Source organism: Pempheris klunzingeri, chromosome 4 (genome assembly GCF_042242105.1).
Source record: "Pempheris klunzingeri isolate RE-2024b chromosome 4, fPemKlu1.hap1, whole genome shotgun sequence".
Classification (NCBI taxonomy): Eukaryota; Metazoa; Chordata; class Actinopteri; order Acropomatiformes; family Pempheridae; genus Pempheris; species Pempheris klunzingeri.
This window is the reverse complement of record NC_092015.1, coordinates 24,480,470-24,496,100: the sequence shown is the minus strand read 5'-3', so window position 1 is coordinate 24,496,100 and position 15,631 is coordinate 24,480,470. Positions and strand designations below refer to the sequence as shown.

At 41.5% G+C, this 15,631-nt stretch overlaps 1 protein-coding gene across 1 annotated transcript in view; it reads right to left on the bottom strand.

Annotated features, from left to right (window-relative positions):
• Window positions 1–15,631, bottom strand: part of LOC139199739 (protocadherin Fat 3-like) — a 130,068-nt gene that overhangs the window by 36,242 nt on the left and 78,195 nt on the right. Inside the window, exons 9-14 of the mRNA XM_070828868.1 lie at window positions 14,920–15,130; window positions 12,067–14,795; window positions 10,579–11,950; window positions 2,830–3,026; window positions 2,458–2,611; window positions 2,040–2,273 (exon numbers count right to left, since the gene is read on the bottom strand). Of these exons, the coding sequence (XP_070684969.1) occupies window positions 2,040–2,273; window positions 2,458–2,611; window positions 2,830–3,026; window positions 10,579–11,950; window positions 12,067–14,795; window positions 14,920–15,130 (4,897 nt within the window). The remainder of the gene's footprint in view (window positions 1–2,039; window positions 2,274–2,457; window positions 2,612–2,829; window positions 3,027–10,578; window positions 11,951–12,066; window positions 14,796–14,919; window positions 15,131–15,631) is intronic.

The window sequence follows — 15,631 nt, the reverse complement described above, 5'->3', positions numbered from 1 at the left end:
TGCTATGCAGTGTCTTGCCCAAGGACAGTTTGACATGGAGCCAGGGATCGAACCGCCGACCATCCAATCGAGGGCAGAGGCGCCGTCAAGGGGGGGCCAGGGGGGGCCACGGCCACCCCTGAAAGATGCTTGGCTCCCCCAGTGGCCCCCCCAGTTCTGATAGGTCAAGTTCACATTTGAAAATTTCGGAAATTGTAACTACGCTGTCCGAGTGCAGGTGAAGGCAGCACTGCAGCAGCTGCTGCCCAAACTCAGAGACGGACAGTAGAAGCCATTTTCAACGGCAGCTGTTGAGACAACCAGACTACCAACAGGTAAGTCAGTCAAACAGTACTTACTTTTAGAACAAATAGTATGTGTTCGGTAAACTGTGTCTGTGCTGAACCACATGCTGGCTGCTCTCCGTTACTGAGCATCTCATTAGCTTGTGTTGAGGACCGCTAGCGTCGGATCACCAGTACCTGTGCCGTGATGCTACGGCAATTTTCAGACAATGAAGAGAAAGTCTGCGGACATCTCTTCCATATGTGTGATGATGCAGGCCAAGATAACACCGCCGAGCAAACCCATGAACAGACAGGGACAGAGACAGAGCAGGGTAGTGCAGAGGAGCAGGTTCAGGCAGCAACAGGTCCAGAGAACAGGGAAGAAGTAAGGCAGCAGGCCAGACAGGACACAGCTGTTCATCCTACTGCTGGACCAACAGGTGATCTTAGAACAGGGTCCCTCATGAGGAAATGAATGGCAAGAGAGTAACTTTACCTGGATAAACGCGTGGTAACAAGGTGTCAACACTGAGTTATGAATCCTGGTGCAACAACAGAAAGCTTCTTATTCGTGTTTACTGGTAGATGAGTTTGAACAGTCAGAACAGAACTGACTGTGGGTCCATAATACAACTGTAATCTGAGATTACTATGGACAGGGGCGGGCTACTCATGTTATTATTGTTGGTTTTGCTGCTGCTATTTTAAATTCAGAGTAACTTATTTTCCTCATGTTTCATCACAGATATTTCCCAGTCAATATCAGAGGGCCCAAACAGCAGCATCTCAACCTCACCTCGTACTCTTCAAGGGGACAGAAGACGAGGCTACAAGAAAGACTGGCACAGTGCGCACGCATGGCTAGAATACTCTCAGAGCTATGGTAAAATGTCTATTGTCAAAGACAATGCTTTTGTGGACATAGTCTGTTACATGTTTACAGCAGAATAAAGCTGTACTGAAAACAATCAAAGGCCTCTGTGTGGTGCTTTTAAACTTGAGTAAACTTGGTCCCTGTAACTGTTTAGTTCATTACATGAATGTACTCTCTAATAATAAAGCTGTATAATATAACTACCCTATTAGAACAATGAATTTCCTAACTCATAAATAAACCAACACACACATAAAACAGGCTTGTACTGTATTAGTCCATGTACATCTAAGTAACGTTAACTGTAAAATTAGAAAGTATATGAGTACGTGATTCCTTAACTCTCATATTGACATTGATTTTGACTAGCCTCAATACTTACAACAGCTTTTATTCTTGAAATTCCGTTATTGTTTTTGGTTTTGGTGTGCCACCTCAGGATTTTCACTGGCCCTAACTGCCCCCCACTGTGAAAAATTTCTGGGGGTGCCCCTGATCGAGGGATGACCCACTCTACTTCTGAGCCACAGCCAGTCTTCAAGGAGATTATCACTATTTGTATGTTTAATTGAGTCAAGACTACAAAGACACACAGAGTTGTTTTCATGACCGCTTTGACAATACTTACTTTATTTAACTTACTTTATTTGCTCTCTTTTCTCATCTGATCTTGTGTTTTTGTCTTTGTATCTGCTTTTGCTTCTGTTCTGGGCTACTGATGAATTGTATCATCTTCACTGATCTGTTCTTCTAAATGAATGCACCTTGTATTATTCTCTATGAATTGCTTCTTCGAAATAAAAGTATAGTAGCATTTCAAGCACCACTTGGAGTAGTGGTAACATCACTAGAGGTAGTAATACTAGTAGTAGTAGTAGTAGTAGTAGTAGTAGTATCACCTTCATCTGGATCTATAGCCTGGATGCGGGTGAGCAGGGCTTTGGTGGCAGTGTCTTCATACACGCTGGTGGTGTACTGTGACTGGGTGAAGATGGGGGGGTTGTCATTCACATCAGTCACTACCAGCTGTACCTCAGCACGGCACCACTGCCCGCCACCATCAGTTGCTTGGGCAACCAGCCAGTAGTTAGGTGTTGTCTCACGGTCTAGAATCACAGACGACGTGACTTCACCTGGACAGGTTAGAAATCAAGATGTGAAACATTGAGAGATGGAGCCATACAGGTGCATTCGTGTCACACACGTACCCACAGGAATAAAAGTGTGTCAAACTGTGTAAGCAATGCTATAAACGTGTGACCTGCCCCAATTTCACTCTATATTGGATTGATTTACAAAACTATGCCACATCCATACCGGTGTCTGGGTCCATGACAAAGTCCTGGGATCCTGGACCATGTAAGGAGTATTGGATCCAGGCACTGATACCCACATCTGCATCTGTTGCACCAACCCTCAGCAGCGCACTATTGAGTGGAAGATTCTCTGGAATGGAGGCAGTGTACACAGCCTGCAGACACACATGTTTACACACACAGACATGTACACACATGTGCACAGCAAAGAAATAGAGACTTAGTCACTGGAATGCAATTACACAATGAACTTGTCATTGGTGAACTTTTGACGATGGCCAAATCAAATAGGTCTACAATGCATGTCTATTAAAGTCACTGTCACAGTTGGATCTGTCCTTCAAAAAGAGCAACATGCTGTGTTATTCTTCACCTGGTCACAGACGGGGCTGTTGTCATTGGTGTCTATCACTGTCACCTCCACCGTTGCTTGGGAAACAAAGAGTCCATCACTAGCAGTGACATTGATTACGTAGAGGTCACGTTCCTCCCTGTCCAGCGGCCACTTCACGTACATCTTCCATTCGCCCTGAACCAGACCCAGCGCAAACACACCACGATAGTTCCCACCTGGAAAGCATGCATACAGACAAAGTTATTGAGATACAGGAACTGTAAAGAAAATGGTTTTGGCCTTGTGACTGATTTCCCCCAAAAATTGCATTCAAATAGAATACTGTATTAAGTTACATGTGCAACACTTGTAACATAGCAGCAGTTTAAATGTCACACATAATTAGCTGATTATGGCAGTTCTGTACTCCTCTGCTAATGAAACAGAGGGCTTTATCAAAGTAAAACGTTTTTTACACAAGCAAAATTTAAAGTTACTGTTATGTCAGTGTTTAAATAAGAAGTACTCCATTTGTTTGCACAAATGGGGCAAAAGTAATTGTTTTGCAAAAATAGGTGTTGTCAATAAAATGTGTGTAAATAAACTTCTAAACATTAAAAACCAAACTTGTCAGTGTTATTCCTGATATTGTTACAATCATTTGTCATTTTTTGAGCTGAATATGTTGCATGTAGCCCTCTGCTGTCTGGCTGATGGTTTGAACTTACAAACACAGCTCCCTGTTTGTGCAACATGATTGGCTGCTGTCAGATTGATTTTTCAAATTGATTTAGAATAATTGGCTGCTGAATGAGGGCATTACAGGGAAATTAATGTTGCAGCAGAGGATATAGATTGGACCATAATTTAAAAAGAATTCATTAGAGCACTGGGTGGCTGCTGACCCATTTAAGTGGACTGTCAAGTCAAAGAAGCATAATCCTTCACCTAACCATCTCTAATCCAAGCAGTCTTGTCCTCTCTCATAGACTAAGGTGGAAGAAGACACTGTCTACAGTATATACAAGGGGTGGTGATATTACTCTATCAATCATTTCAATGTGAAAAAAGGAAAGGATATTTTAGGAAATGCATCACAATTACAGTGGAAATTACAAAGAAAAATGAATTGGCATTGCTATATTGACAAAGGTTGAAGGAACATCCAAATATTCTATAAATGTAGGGTCCAGAGTCCCAAATTTGAGAATAAACACTAATCTTAAATTACACTCCGAGAATTCAAAATTAAGGATTCAAGAATCCCCACATGAGTAAGCATAAGGCAACAGCGGCAAGGAAATACTCTCCTTTAAAAGGAAGAAACGTCAGAAAGAACAAGGCTCAAAGGTGGGGTCTTTCTGTCGGGGTGCGTGTTGAGCATCGGGAGTAATTTCATTTAATTTCTTACATTTATCATTATGACTTTTTTGTGAATATTTTCTTTTTTCCTTTTTTTGGTGATGATTAAATTCATGGGGATGTTTAGCTAAAGTAAGTAAGGTTAAGCTTTTGGCAAATGATCACTGGGTTGGTGGTTGTTTTCTATTCTATTCTGTGAAAGTGCAAGACGCTCTTTTGTGCCTGAAGGAAGTATAAAGTAATTGCATGAAAAAAGTTATAAAGCCATGCGCTAAGCACACTGCAGTTAACAGAGACATAACTGTACTAATAGAATTTTTCATGGTTTTTGTACATAACATTTTAAATGATCATAAATCATTTCAACATCATTGATAACAGAAAATATAATAGAGGTTAGCTTAGAGCAACTCTCAAACTGTGGGTGGCAGTGAAGTACAAATGAAATCCACCTTGCACATATTTAAACTGCTGTAAGGCTGCTGGGGACCTGCTGTTGAACATGATGCTGCAGGAATATGTCTGCGTGTTCCTGGGACTGGACATCTGGCTGTTTAACAGCTCTTCACACTGATCAAAGAGCATGCAAATTTATTGTGCCTGTCTACATTGACACATTAGTTAACAAAATCCAAATGCATTGTTTATGGGTGTTTTTTCAAGGCTTTGGTTTTTGAATTCAATGTGCACTTGAAAACAAGAAAACAAAAATGAGAATTTGACAGGCAGGCACCAAGAATGATTAGAGCATAATAGCACTATAGCACAGTAACACAAGGTAACAATTTGGCAAAATGTCAGGATGTGGCAGAGGGAGACGGTGAAGGTCATCTTGACATAGATAGAGGGACAGATGGATAATTCGAAAAAAACAGTTAATTTAATGGTCATCCATTTAGGCTGGTGGGGAAACCGTCAATCAAAATGATGCAGGCAAAAAAAACAAGTCAACCAAGACTGCTGGACAGGGTGATTCTCAATCTACTTTGAAGCACTCTGATGTAGTTCATTTGTGTTAAGACAGCAAAACTGTAGATAGTAGATTTAATTTTACAGTAGCATACATTCAAAAACTATCAAATATGTCAGTTGATTGTGAAGTGTCAAGGAAAGATCTCCTGAGCATTTGTACAGGTAATCCAACTCTTTCTCATTCCCAAGTCATTTGTCATGCCTTCAGTGTCTGATACCGATGAACAAAGTACCCTTCTACAGCAATATTAGACCATCAGAGTAACTCTTCCACTCGTCCCTTCACTCCACATGTTGGTCATACTAAGGTTATCAAATACTGACATCTGTATGAGACACACTGGCTCCTTACCTTGCCGCTGGCCTACCAGACCTTTGTCATCATGATAACCATAATAAAGATCTGTGATATTCTGAAAAGGTTACAGTTTTGTTCAAAACTATTTGGTTATTTTCAGGAAAAGATGATGATTTGGGTTTAAATAAGTATGAGTTTTGTAAGTTACATTTTAGTTTTGGTTTTGCTTAAAAGCCCTGTGTTTGGCTTATCCATCCATCCATTCATCCATCACATCCTCCTGCCAATGCAGACTTTCTCACTCTTTACATTACATTGACCTTTAGCTTATGCATACTTTAGCTCATTTTTTGGAGGGATTACCCTCACAGTGAAGGATTTATCAGACTGACCAGACCTTTATCGATGACTACTACGATCAATAAGACAACAGGTCCCCATGCATACCTTCCTGACACACAAGGCCCATTCACACCTGGAGAAGGAGGGAAGCAATGTAACAGCCATGCTCTTGGACTTCTCCTTGGCCTGCCATAATACTTGTAAGTGAATGGCTAAGTCTCTGAGGTTTCACCTCCAACTGTGGTTCCTGCCACCCTCAAAAGTTTTTGACAAGAAAGATGTAGGAGTACACAGAACTGATAGACCTTCATCAAATCATGCGTCTACATTCACCTGAGGCACAATATCAGCAAAACCAAACAGCTGGTGGTGGACCACATGAGGGAGGCCCTCAGGAGGCCCTCTCTCCCACTTATTTTCAAGGAAAGGAAAGTGGAGAGAGTGGACCCCAAGACCTACAAGTACCTTGGGATCTAAATCATTTTAAAAAATCTCGTCAGGAAGGAAAAAGCAGACTATTCTTCCTCAGGAGACTCCACAGTGAGATCCTTCAATGTGTGTGCAACAAGCTCCTGCAGATCTTTTACCGCTGTTCTTTGCAGTAGTGTGCTGGGGTGGTGGAAAATAGGCTAGTGAGGCCAACAGACTTAACACACTGGTAAGAAAGGCCAGCTTTGTGGTCGGGTTGGAACTCAACAGTCTGGAGACCGTGGCGGACAGGAGATCTAAACCATCATGGAGAACCCCTCTTATTCTCTTTAAGTTGTGGCAGTTGGGGCAACACCTCTGTCATTTTTGCCTGGTAATTGTATAGCATCTATTTGTATTTTTCTTAAATAATTGTAACATTCTTTATTTATCTGTACTTATTTTCCCCTCTAGGTATGTTATCTTGTTTTACCTTGATTTACAATTGATCAGATGTTATCTCTTTCTATGAAATATGTACATGGAAACATGCAAACACAAAAAAAATCATAGACAAGCCTTTGGGAGTAGCAGGGTGTTAGAACCTGGAGAGTTTCCCAAAATTCCTGATTTCTATCAAGGTGTAAAACCTTCAAGGGAGACTGGTGAGCCCATAAAAAAAATTGACAATATATAATGCTGTGAAAAGTAAGAAAGTCATTGCAACGTTCAAATCAGACGGATAAGATAATATTCTCTTTCTGGGTTTCTGCTGCACTTTTATATTGAGTAACATCAAGTGATTCTCTCTTGGAAATGTGAAAGATCACATTTTGTAGACATCTCTGTTACCTAATGTTTCTCTACCTGTACTGTAGAAGCAGCTCACATTTCAATTTGTTTTTCTCAGTAAGATTTGGAATGCTATTATGTGTGCACATGCTCTTTGGAAGGAATGATATAAGATTTGTAAATTATGTACTCAACCATGCACTTACTGTACAATGTCTCTCCCCATGTTTAATCATGATGGTCACAGTGGTTAGGATATGCACTCATCAACGCTGACTACAGCAAACTGACCAGTGGTGGAAAGTATCTTACATTTAAAAGTAAGTAAGTAAAATTTTGAGGTACTTCATTAATTGATTATTACATTCATTATTTTCTGCCACTATCTACTATTATTTATCATAGTTTCTGATTATTTTGCAGATTTCAGATAAAACTATTGAACTATTGATTCCCTGGTGGAAATTCAGAGGCTACCCAGCAGATTTGGTACATAAATTAATCAAAATGAATCCCATGTTTAGCAGCTTCAGCGTTAATGTGATGTACACATTAATACATCAGTAATTCTACATCATTTGAATGATGCGCCGTACTATGTGGCAGCATGTCCCGGTAACTCTTGTGGTTAATGGTTATGAAGTGTATGCCGTATGTATATTTTTATATTGATAAACGATGTTCACTACAGTTTATGAGAAAGTTGTATACACAATGGAAGCACTCCTGGCGTTGCAACGGATTGAACAAGGAGTCAGAGCTAAAGGCAAAATCCCATCGCCAGCATTTGCATCACATTCCGTCAGTGCTGCAGCTGCTAGAGCTGATCGGCCCCACTCCAGTCAATGCCTGAAAACCCACCGGGAACCCAGCAGCAGTTCGGCCCCACTAAAGAGATGCGCCTGCTCTATTTTTGACGCAGCAGCACAGAGCAGATGAGGGGGGCAGGAAGTCAGACAAACAAACGTTTGTTTTACTTTTGCTACTTTAAGTATATTTTGATGCCAATGCTTTTGTAGTTTTACAATACTTCACATGCCGAGATCTAGGTACTTCCTTCATCTCTTATCTTGAGTATACCAAAGTGCCAAAACAGAGGGAGACACAATGGACTAATTTGAAAGCCTTGTTCTTGGTCTTTCACACCCAACCTGGAAAATGCTAAAGCCAGTTCTGTTTGTTATTGTGTTATCAAATTTAGTCCTTAATACAGATAAAGTAATTATAGTAGGCAACTTTAATAGCCATGAGGACAATGATAATGATGGTCTTACCACTGTGTTCCTCTATTGGATTTAACTGGCTCCTCTCAAGGTGTAAATTAACCCACTCACTGTTTTAACCACACCCTTGGTCTGGCATATTTCATTGAACCTTGGTCTTGAACAGAACTCTATTGATCCTTGTATTCCTTTAGAATTCAGTAGTGCTGACGCCATAAGCTTCTTTAATGGTAAAATTCCTCACTTCCTGCCCACAACATGCTCTGATTCAACCTTAAACTTAGGAACCATGAAAACAGTTGGGCCTGATGTGCATTTGGACTGCTTTTCTCCAATTGTTCCTTGTGAATTGGCTTCAGTGATTTCCTAATCCAAACTGTCAGCTTGTCTCTTAGACCCCATCCCTACTGGACTACTAATGGAAGTCCTACCCTTAATTAAAACATCTCTTCTGGATATGATCAACCAGTCTGTACTAACAGGCTATGTACGTCAGTACTTTAAAGTAGCTGTAATTAAATCTCTTCTGAAAAAGTGTACTGTTGATTCAGGTGTATTAGCTAACTATAGACCTAATTCCAACCTTTGCTTTCTCTCCAAGATCCATGAGAAATCATCAGCTGTGTAATTCTCTAAATACCAATAATCTATTTGAGGATTTTAGAGCACACTATAGCACAGAGACAGCACTGGTCAAGGTTACAAACAACCCACTTATAGCATCAGACAGAAGACTTCTCTCTGTACTTGTCTTGTTAGATCTGAGTGCTGCATTTTATACCATTGATCATCACATCCTATCCTGGAAGACCAATTGGCAAAAAAGTATCCACATTACGCTGGTTTATCAGACTGATTTTAGTTTGTACATGTTAACAATGAGTTCTCTGTCCACACTAAAGTTAGACATGGAGTTCCACAAAGTTCAGTGTTTGGACCAATTTTATTCACCTTATATGTGCTTCCTCTGGGTAATATCATCAGGAAACACTACATTAATTTCCATTGTTATGCAGATGATACCCAATTATACTTATCAATAAAGCCAGATGAATTCAGTCACTGACTAAACTCCAAGTCTGCCTTAAGGACATAAAGTCTTGGATGACCAGTAATTTCTGCTGCTAAACTCAAGTGAAGTTTTTGTGCTTAGCTCTTAACACATTTTCTACAAATATAGCTACTCTGGATGACATTACTCTGGCCTTAAATCCAGTGTAAGGCATCTGGGGGAGTCCTTTGATCAGGATTTGTCCTTTAACTCCCACATAAAACAAATTTCCAGGACTGCCCTTTTGCATCTAACACTGCTAAAATCAGGCCTATCCTGTCTATGAATGATGCTGAAAAATGAGTGCATGCATTTGTCACTTGGAGTTTGGATTATTGCAATTCCTTAATATTAGGTTGCCCCAATAAGTCTGTAAAGACTCTCTGTAGACTGTAGTAGACTGTACTGTACTGACGAGAACAAGGAGAAGAGATCATATTTCTCCCATACTAGCTTCTCTGCACTGGCTCCCGGTAAAACCCGGACTAGAATTCAAAACCCCTCTTCTCCTCCTACAAGGCTCTTAATGGCCAGGCTCCATCATATCTTAAAGAGCTCATAGTGCCATACTAACCCACTAGAGCACTGCGCTCCCAGAATGCAGGCCTACTTGTGGTTCCTAAAGTCCTCAAAAGTAGTGTGGGATGCAGAGCTTTCAACCAGCAAGCTCCCCTCCTATGCGATCTTCTTCCAGTTTGGGTTCAGAAATCAGATATCCTCTCTAAATGTAAGAATAGGCTTAAAATGTTCCTTTTTGATAAAGCTTATAGTTAGGGCTGGCTCAGGCCTTAGACAAGCCACTTGTTATGCTGCTATAGGCTTAGACTGCAATCTCTCCTCTAGTTCCTCTCCATCTCTATGCTCCATGTCCCAAAGTCTGTTGCTAACTTGGTATCATCCTTTTTGTGCTTTTCCCATCTCTTACGCTCCTGTGGATCATGGTCCCAGTTTGCCTGGCTGCATTTCTCTAGCTTCCATGGATCACTGCTATGGATCGTTTACTATTTTTTACAATTACTATATTATTATTATTAGTCACGTTATTATTATTCATATATTCATTATTGTCATGTCATTCACTATCATCATGGTCATTATTAGTCATGTTAATAATATAGTTTCTATTATTATGGTTGTTTGCTGTGCACCCCCCCTCCTCATCTTGCTGACAGATGGGCCAACTCAACTATGGCTTACTTGTCATAACAATCTTTCCCTAATAAAATTATACACAAATATGCATCGATATTGTGGAAAGACAGAATCCAGGTTTTTCTCTTGTCCATAATTAATACTCTTGTCTGTGATAAACTTGCAAGGACTTGTACAGTAGTACTCACCAGTGATGTGGTAGCTGACTTGTCGGTTAACGGCAGAGCTGTCATCATCTCGGGTGTTCAGCACAGCCACCACCTCACCCGGTGGGTCACTCTCCTGAATTGAACCAATGTAGTGATGCTCCAGAAACCTGGGTGGGTTGTCATTGATGTCTGACACTGCTACAGTCACAGTGGTGGAACTAGAAAGAGAAAGTGTTTCCCCAAGGTCTGAGGCCACCACTGTAAATGTGTAGGATGGATTGGTCTCATGGTCTAGGTCCTTGCGTGTGGAAATCCACCCTGTGTTGCTGTCAATGCTGAAGGTGCCAGCCAGTGTGTCTGAATCCCCCTCTGACTGGATTAATGTCCCAAGACTGTATGTTACCTGACCATTGGCCCCTGAGTCTGGGTCTATTGCTTGGACTTGAATGATTCTGGTTCCAACTGACATTCCCTCCATAACTGTGGCCTCATAGGCGTTGGCCTCAAAGCCTGGTTTGTTGTCATTTAAATCCAACACTTTGATTTCAACATCAACATAAATCACAGAATCCAGCTTAACCTGTTGCACAGTAGCAGTGACTCTGAAGAAGTATTCTTTGATTACTTCACGGTCCAAGGGCTTGTCAAGTTTGATCACACCTGTATCTTTTTCCACTACAAACACGCCATCCTGATTGTTTTCTCCAGTCTCTCCATTGACCAGGGTAAAGGTGGCAGGGAGTGAGGCATATCCAGGAGGAGTGTTGAGGCGAACAGTCCCTGTAGCTGAACCTATGGGGGTGTCCTCTGGCAAGCTAAATAAGTATTGATGTTGGCTGAAGGAAGGAATGAAAGCATCGGGAGAAAGAACATGGATGTAAACAGACACTAAAGAGTGCCGAACTGGATTTCCTCCATCCACAGCTTTCACAAAAAAAGATAATACAGAGTTCCTTAAGTGGCTGAAGCTGCCTTTAGTCACCATCCAACCATTGTCTGGATCTATCTCCAAAATGTCAACCACAGGAACGTGTGCCTCACTGTAAAGTGAATACGTCACTTTAGCATTAGTTCCATCATCAGGATCATAGGCTTGAATCTGCGTAACTAAAAAACCTTTAGCCACATCAGATTTGACTGAAGCTCGGTACTCTGTGGCACGGAATCGAGGTACATTATCATTATCGTCCAACAGAGTAACTTGTACGGTACAGTAAGAGACACGTCCACCTGAGTCTTGGGCTGCTACTGTCAGAATAATGTCCTTATTGGCTGGGTCCTCACGATCAAGCTTCTCTACAGTGGTGATATGGCCGCTTGCATCAATGCTAAATTGGTCCTTGCCCACATCATTGATAAAGGAATAGATAATGTGACCGAAAACTCCAGGGTCTGCATCTGTTGCCTTCACCTGAAATAAAAAAAGACTGACATGATTATTTTATATTTACCGTAGTATATTATCAGTGTTTCTTCTGAGAAATCATACACAGGAAATAAGAATCAATAAATTCCAACAGTAATTACCTGTATAACTTTGGTTCCCACCGCAGAATTCTCTCTTAACTCTGCCTCGTATGTATTCTGTCCAAAAACTGGACTATACAAGTTGGCCCCCAACACCTTAACGTGAACCTGTGCAGTGCTGGTGAACACCCCATCAGACACTGACACATTGAGGCTGTAGCCAGGCTCCATTCTTTGCTTACGGTGGCTAGACAATGTGATGATTCCTGTCTTTTTGTCCATCACAAAGTTCATTCTTTCATTTCCTGACAAAATGCTGTACTCCAATTTGTCAAAATCCGAGCTGTCAGCATCTGAGGCCTGGACACAGGTTACAAAGTTACCCCTAGGTGCTAACTCATTCACGTATGCCTCATAGAGCAGCTGGTTGAAAACTGGAGGATTGTCATTCATGTCATTCACCACAACTATGACTGATACTTCACTACTCAGTGGTGGGAAGCCATTATCAGTGGCCCTGACAATGAAGTCATACTTCTGGACTAGTTCATGGTCTAGCATACGTGCGGTGAGAATTAATCCACTGCTGCTATCAATGTGAAAGTAGTCTGTGCTGTTATGTGCATCTGAGAAGATCTGGTACCGGACAACGTTGTTCTTCTCAGAGTCTTTGTCACTGGCAACAACTTGAAGTGCTGGAGTTCCGATCATGGCAGTTTCAGATAAAACTACCCTGTAGGACATTTTCTTGAAGATAGGTGGGTTATCATTTACATCCTGGACAACCACATCTACATCAACCTCAGCACGAGCACCAGTCAGATAGTCTGTGGCTCTGATGGTCAAGTGGTAAGCTGATGCTGCTTCATAGTCCAAAGAGTGGATGACACTTATGACTCCAGTATCAAAACCAATGTCAAATTGAAGAGACGGGTCTCCATCAACAATAGTGTAGATGATGTTTTGACCTTCAGGACTAGTGGCATTGATACCAATGATAGGTGTGTGCACAGACACATCCTCGTTCACATAAACAGAATAAAATGATTTGTCAAAGACAGGCATGGCTTTGTTGACTACAGTAATGGGAAACTCTATAGTAGATGAGAGAGGAGGATAACCACCATCTCTGGCATATATTACCATCTGGTATTCCACATTGGACAAGTCAGAATCAAAAGCTCTCTTGAGACTGAGACTACCTGTCTGCCGGTTAATCTCAAAATGACCATGGTCATCCTTGAGGTAGTAAGACACCTCCCCATTAATCCCTTTGTCACCGTCCACTGCCATGACCCTGAAAATGGGTGATCCTGGCTCAGCTTCTACTTGAACAGCTGCATAATAAGGAAGTCCAACAAACACAGGGACATTATCATTTATGTCCTCAATTTGTACCCGAACCATAACTCTGGCCACATGCAGACGATCGTGCTCCCTTCTTGCCTCAACAACAAGTTCATAGAACTCTTGCTCTTCACGGTCAAAGGGTATACCTGTGGTTTGGATCACGCCAGAAGTTGGTCGGATTTTGAAGCGTGTACCAGCATTCAACAATGTATACTTCAATGGTTCATTGAGGCGGTTTCCCACAGCATTGACCACAGCCACTTTGGTGATATTTGATATATTCTCTTTGATAGATGAAGAGTAAAGGCTGTGGGTAAAGCTGAGACCAGAGTCCAGGGCTTCTCTGACAAGAATGGTCACCAAAGCTGTGCTGGAGAATTTCCCATCTGCAACTTTAACACTGAAGCGGAAACGTTCTTTGGAGAAGTTGTTCTGTTTGACTATGATGACTCCATTGGAAGGTTTGATGGCAAAGTGCTCCAGTACTCCATCAGTCAGAGAGTAGGTGAGCTCTGTAGAGACATCTTCGTCAGGGTCTGTGGCTGAAACCTGCAACGCTTCTACTCCAACATATGTGGGGAGTAGCAGGACTGTTTCATAGGCATTCTGGGTAAAGCAAGGTGGTGAATCATTTGTGTCAATCACTTGTATTATGACCTCAGTTGGACTGTCTGCTGTCAACTGTGGCCTGCCATTGTCCCTTACATGAACATGGAAGTGGAAGATAGCCAAGGTCTCATGGTCTAGGTTAGCAATGGTTCTGATGGAGCCAGTTCCTGAGTCAACTGTAAAGAACATTTTTGCAGTGTCCTCAACAATTTGGTAGACTAACAGAGCATTTTGGTTGCGGTCAGCATCAGTGGCCTTAATTACTAGGGGTGAGTCATCTGAATTCAAGACAACACTATTGATTGGTGCTGCCTCACTGATGCTGCCACGATAGTGAAGCTGCTGGAAAACTGGTGGGTTATCATTCTCATCCACTACCTGGATTAACAGAGTAGCATTGGAGGCCATGCCAGCCATGTTGGTAGCCTGGACTATCAGGGTGTAAGTTGCTGTTGTCTCATAGTCTAGAGGCTTCTGAGTAGTAATTACTCCACTGTACTGATTTATCTGAAAAACACGATTAGTGTTGCCCTGCTTGATGTCATAAGTGAGGGTGGACTGGCTGACTGCGCTGACTGTGGTAACAGATGTCCCTACCACTGCATTTTCTGTTATCTCAGCTTGGTACTCAGGCTGAGGGAACTTTGGGCCGGCATTGTCAGAGAGGGTGACAGAAATTCGCACTAAAGTGGTGGTGGACAGGGGAGGAGAGCCATTGTCAGCAGCTCTGACAGTGAGAACATAATGACCTATGCTGGACAGGTCCAGGTCACGTGCAACAGTGATGATACCCAAGACAGGTTCAATATGAAATGAATTTCCAGTGTTCCCTGTCGGAAAATCAAAAACAAAAAATGTTGACATTAATGTGGTAGTTATTTTAAGGGCAACTATTAATAGGTTATAAAACATTCATCATACAAGAGCAAGTATTTAGTTGTCAGGAGTGCCTACCTGCTTCAATGGAGTAGTGTAGCTCTGCATTTTCCCCTTTGTCTTTATCCAAGGCAGTGACCTGGACCACAGCTGATCCCACTGCTGCTGACTCATAGACAGAGCCTTCGTACAGAGCACTGGTAAAGATGGGGACATAGTCATTTATATCTTCCACTTCTATTAGTACACGGGCAAGGTTCTTTCTGTATGGAAACTCTTGGTCCTTCACCTGTGGACAACACAAAAAAAACACATGTAACTGAAAAATAACAAATGTTTCCAATACCATCACTGTTCAAAGTGTAATAAACACAAAAACAAAATATCTAAATATCATCAGACCAGAACTCTCCCTATGACTTTCCTTTGTCATATGTTTTCCTCCAAATTTCCCATTTTTAATAATAGTGCTTAACTGTTGGATATGAAAATTTCCTTTGATAAGGTGAAGATACTGATTCACTGCATTGTAGTAATTGCTAAGTGATGAGTTAAGGTAGAATGAGAGCACAGACTTGCAAATTGCCTCTGGCTCTCCTGTTGCTCTGCATATGAAACACAGGAATACAAGAAATAATTTCCTCCCACGAAATAATTTCCTCTGAAGAAATAATTTCAGAAATAATTTCTACTTTCAAAGGCCCCCTCTTTTTGTGACCGCTCACTTCCAACCACAGATTTGACCTGTGACCTTGGTCTCTTCATGACAACCTTTACTTTTTAACATTTC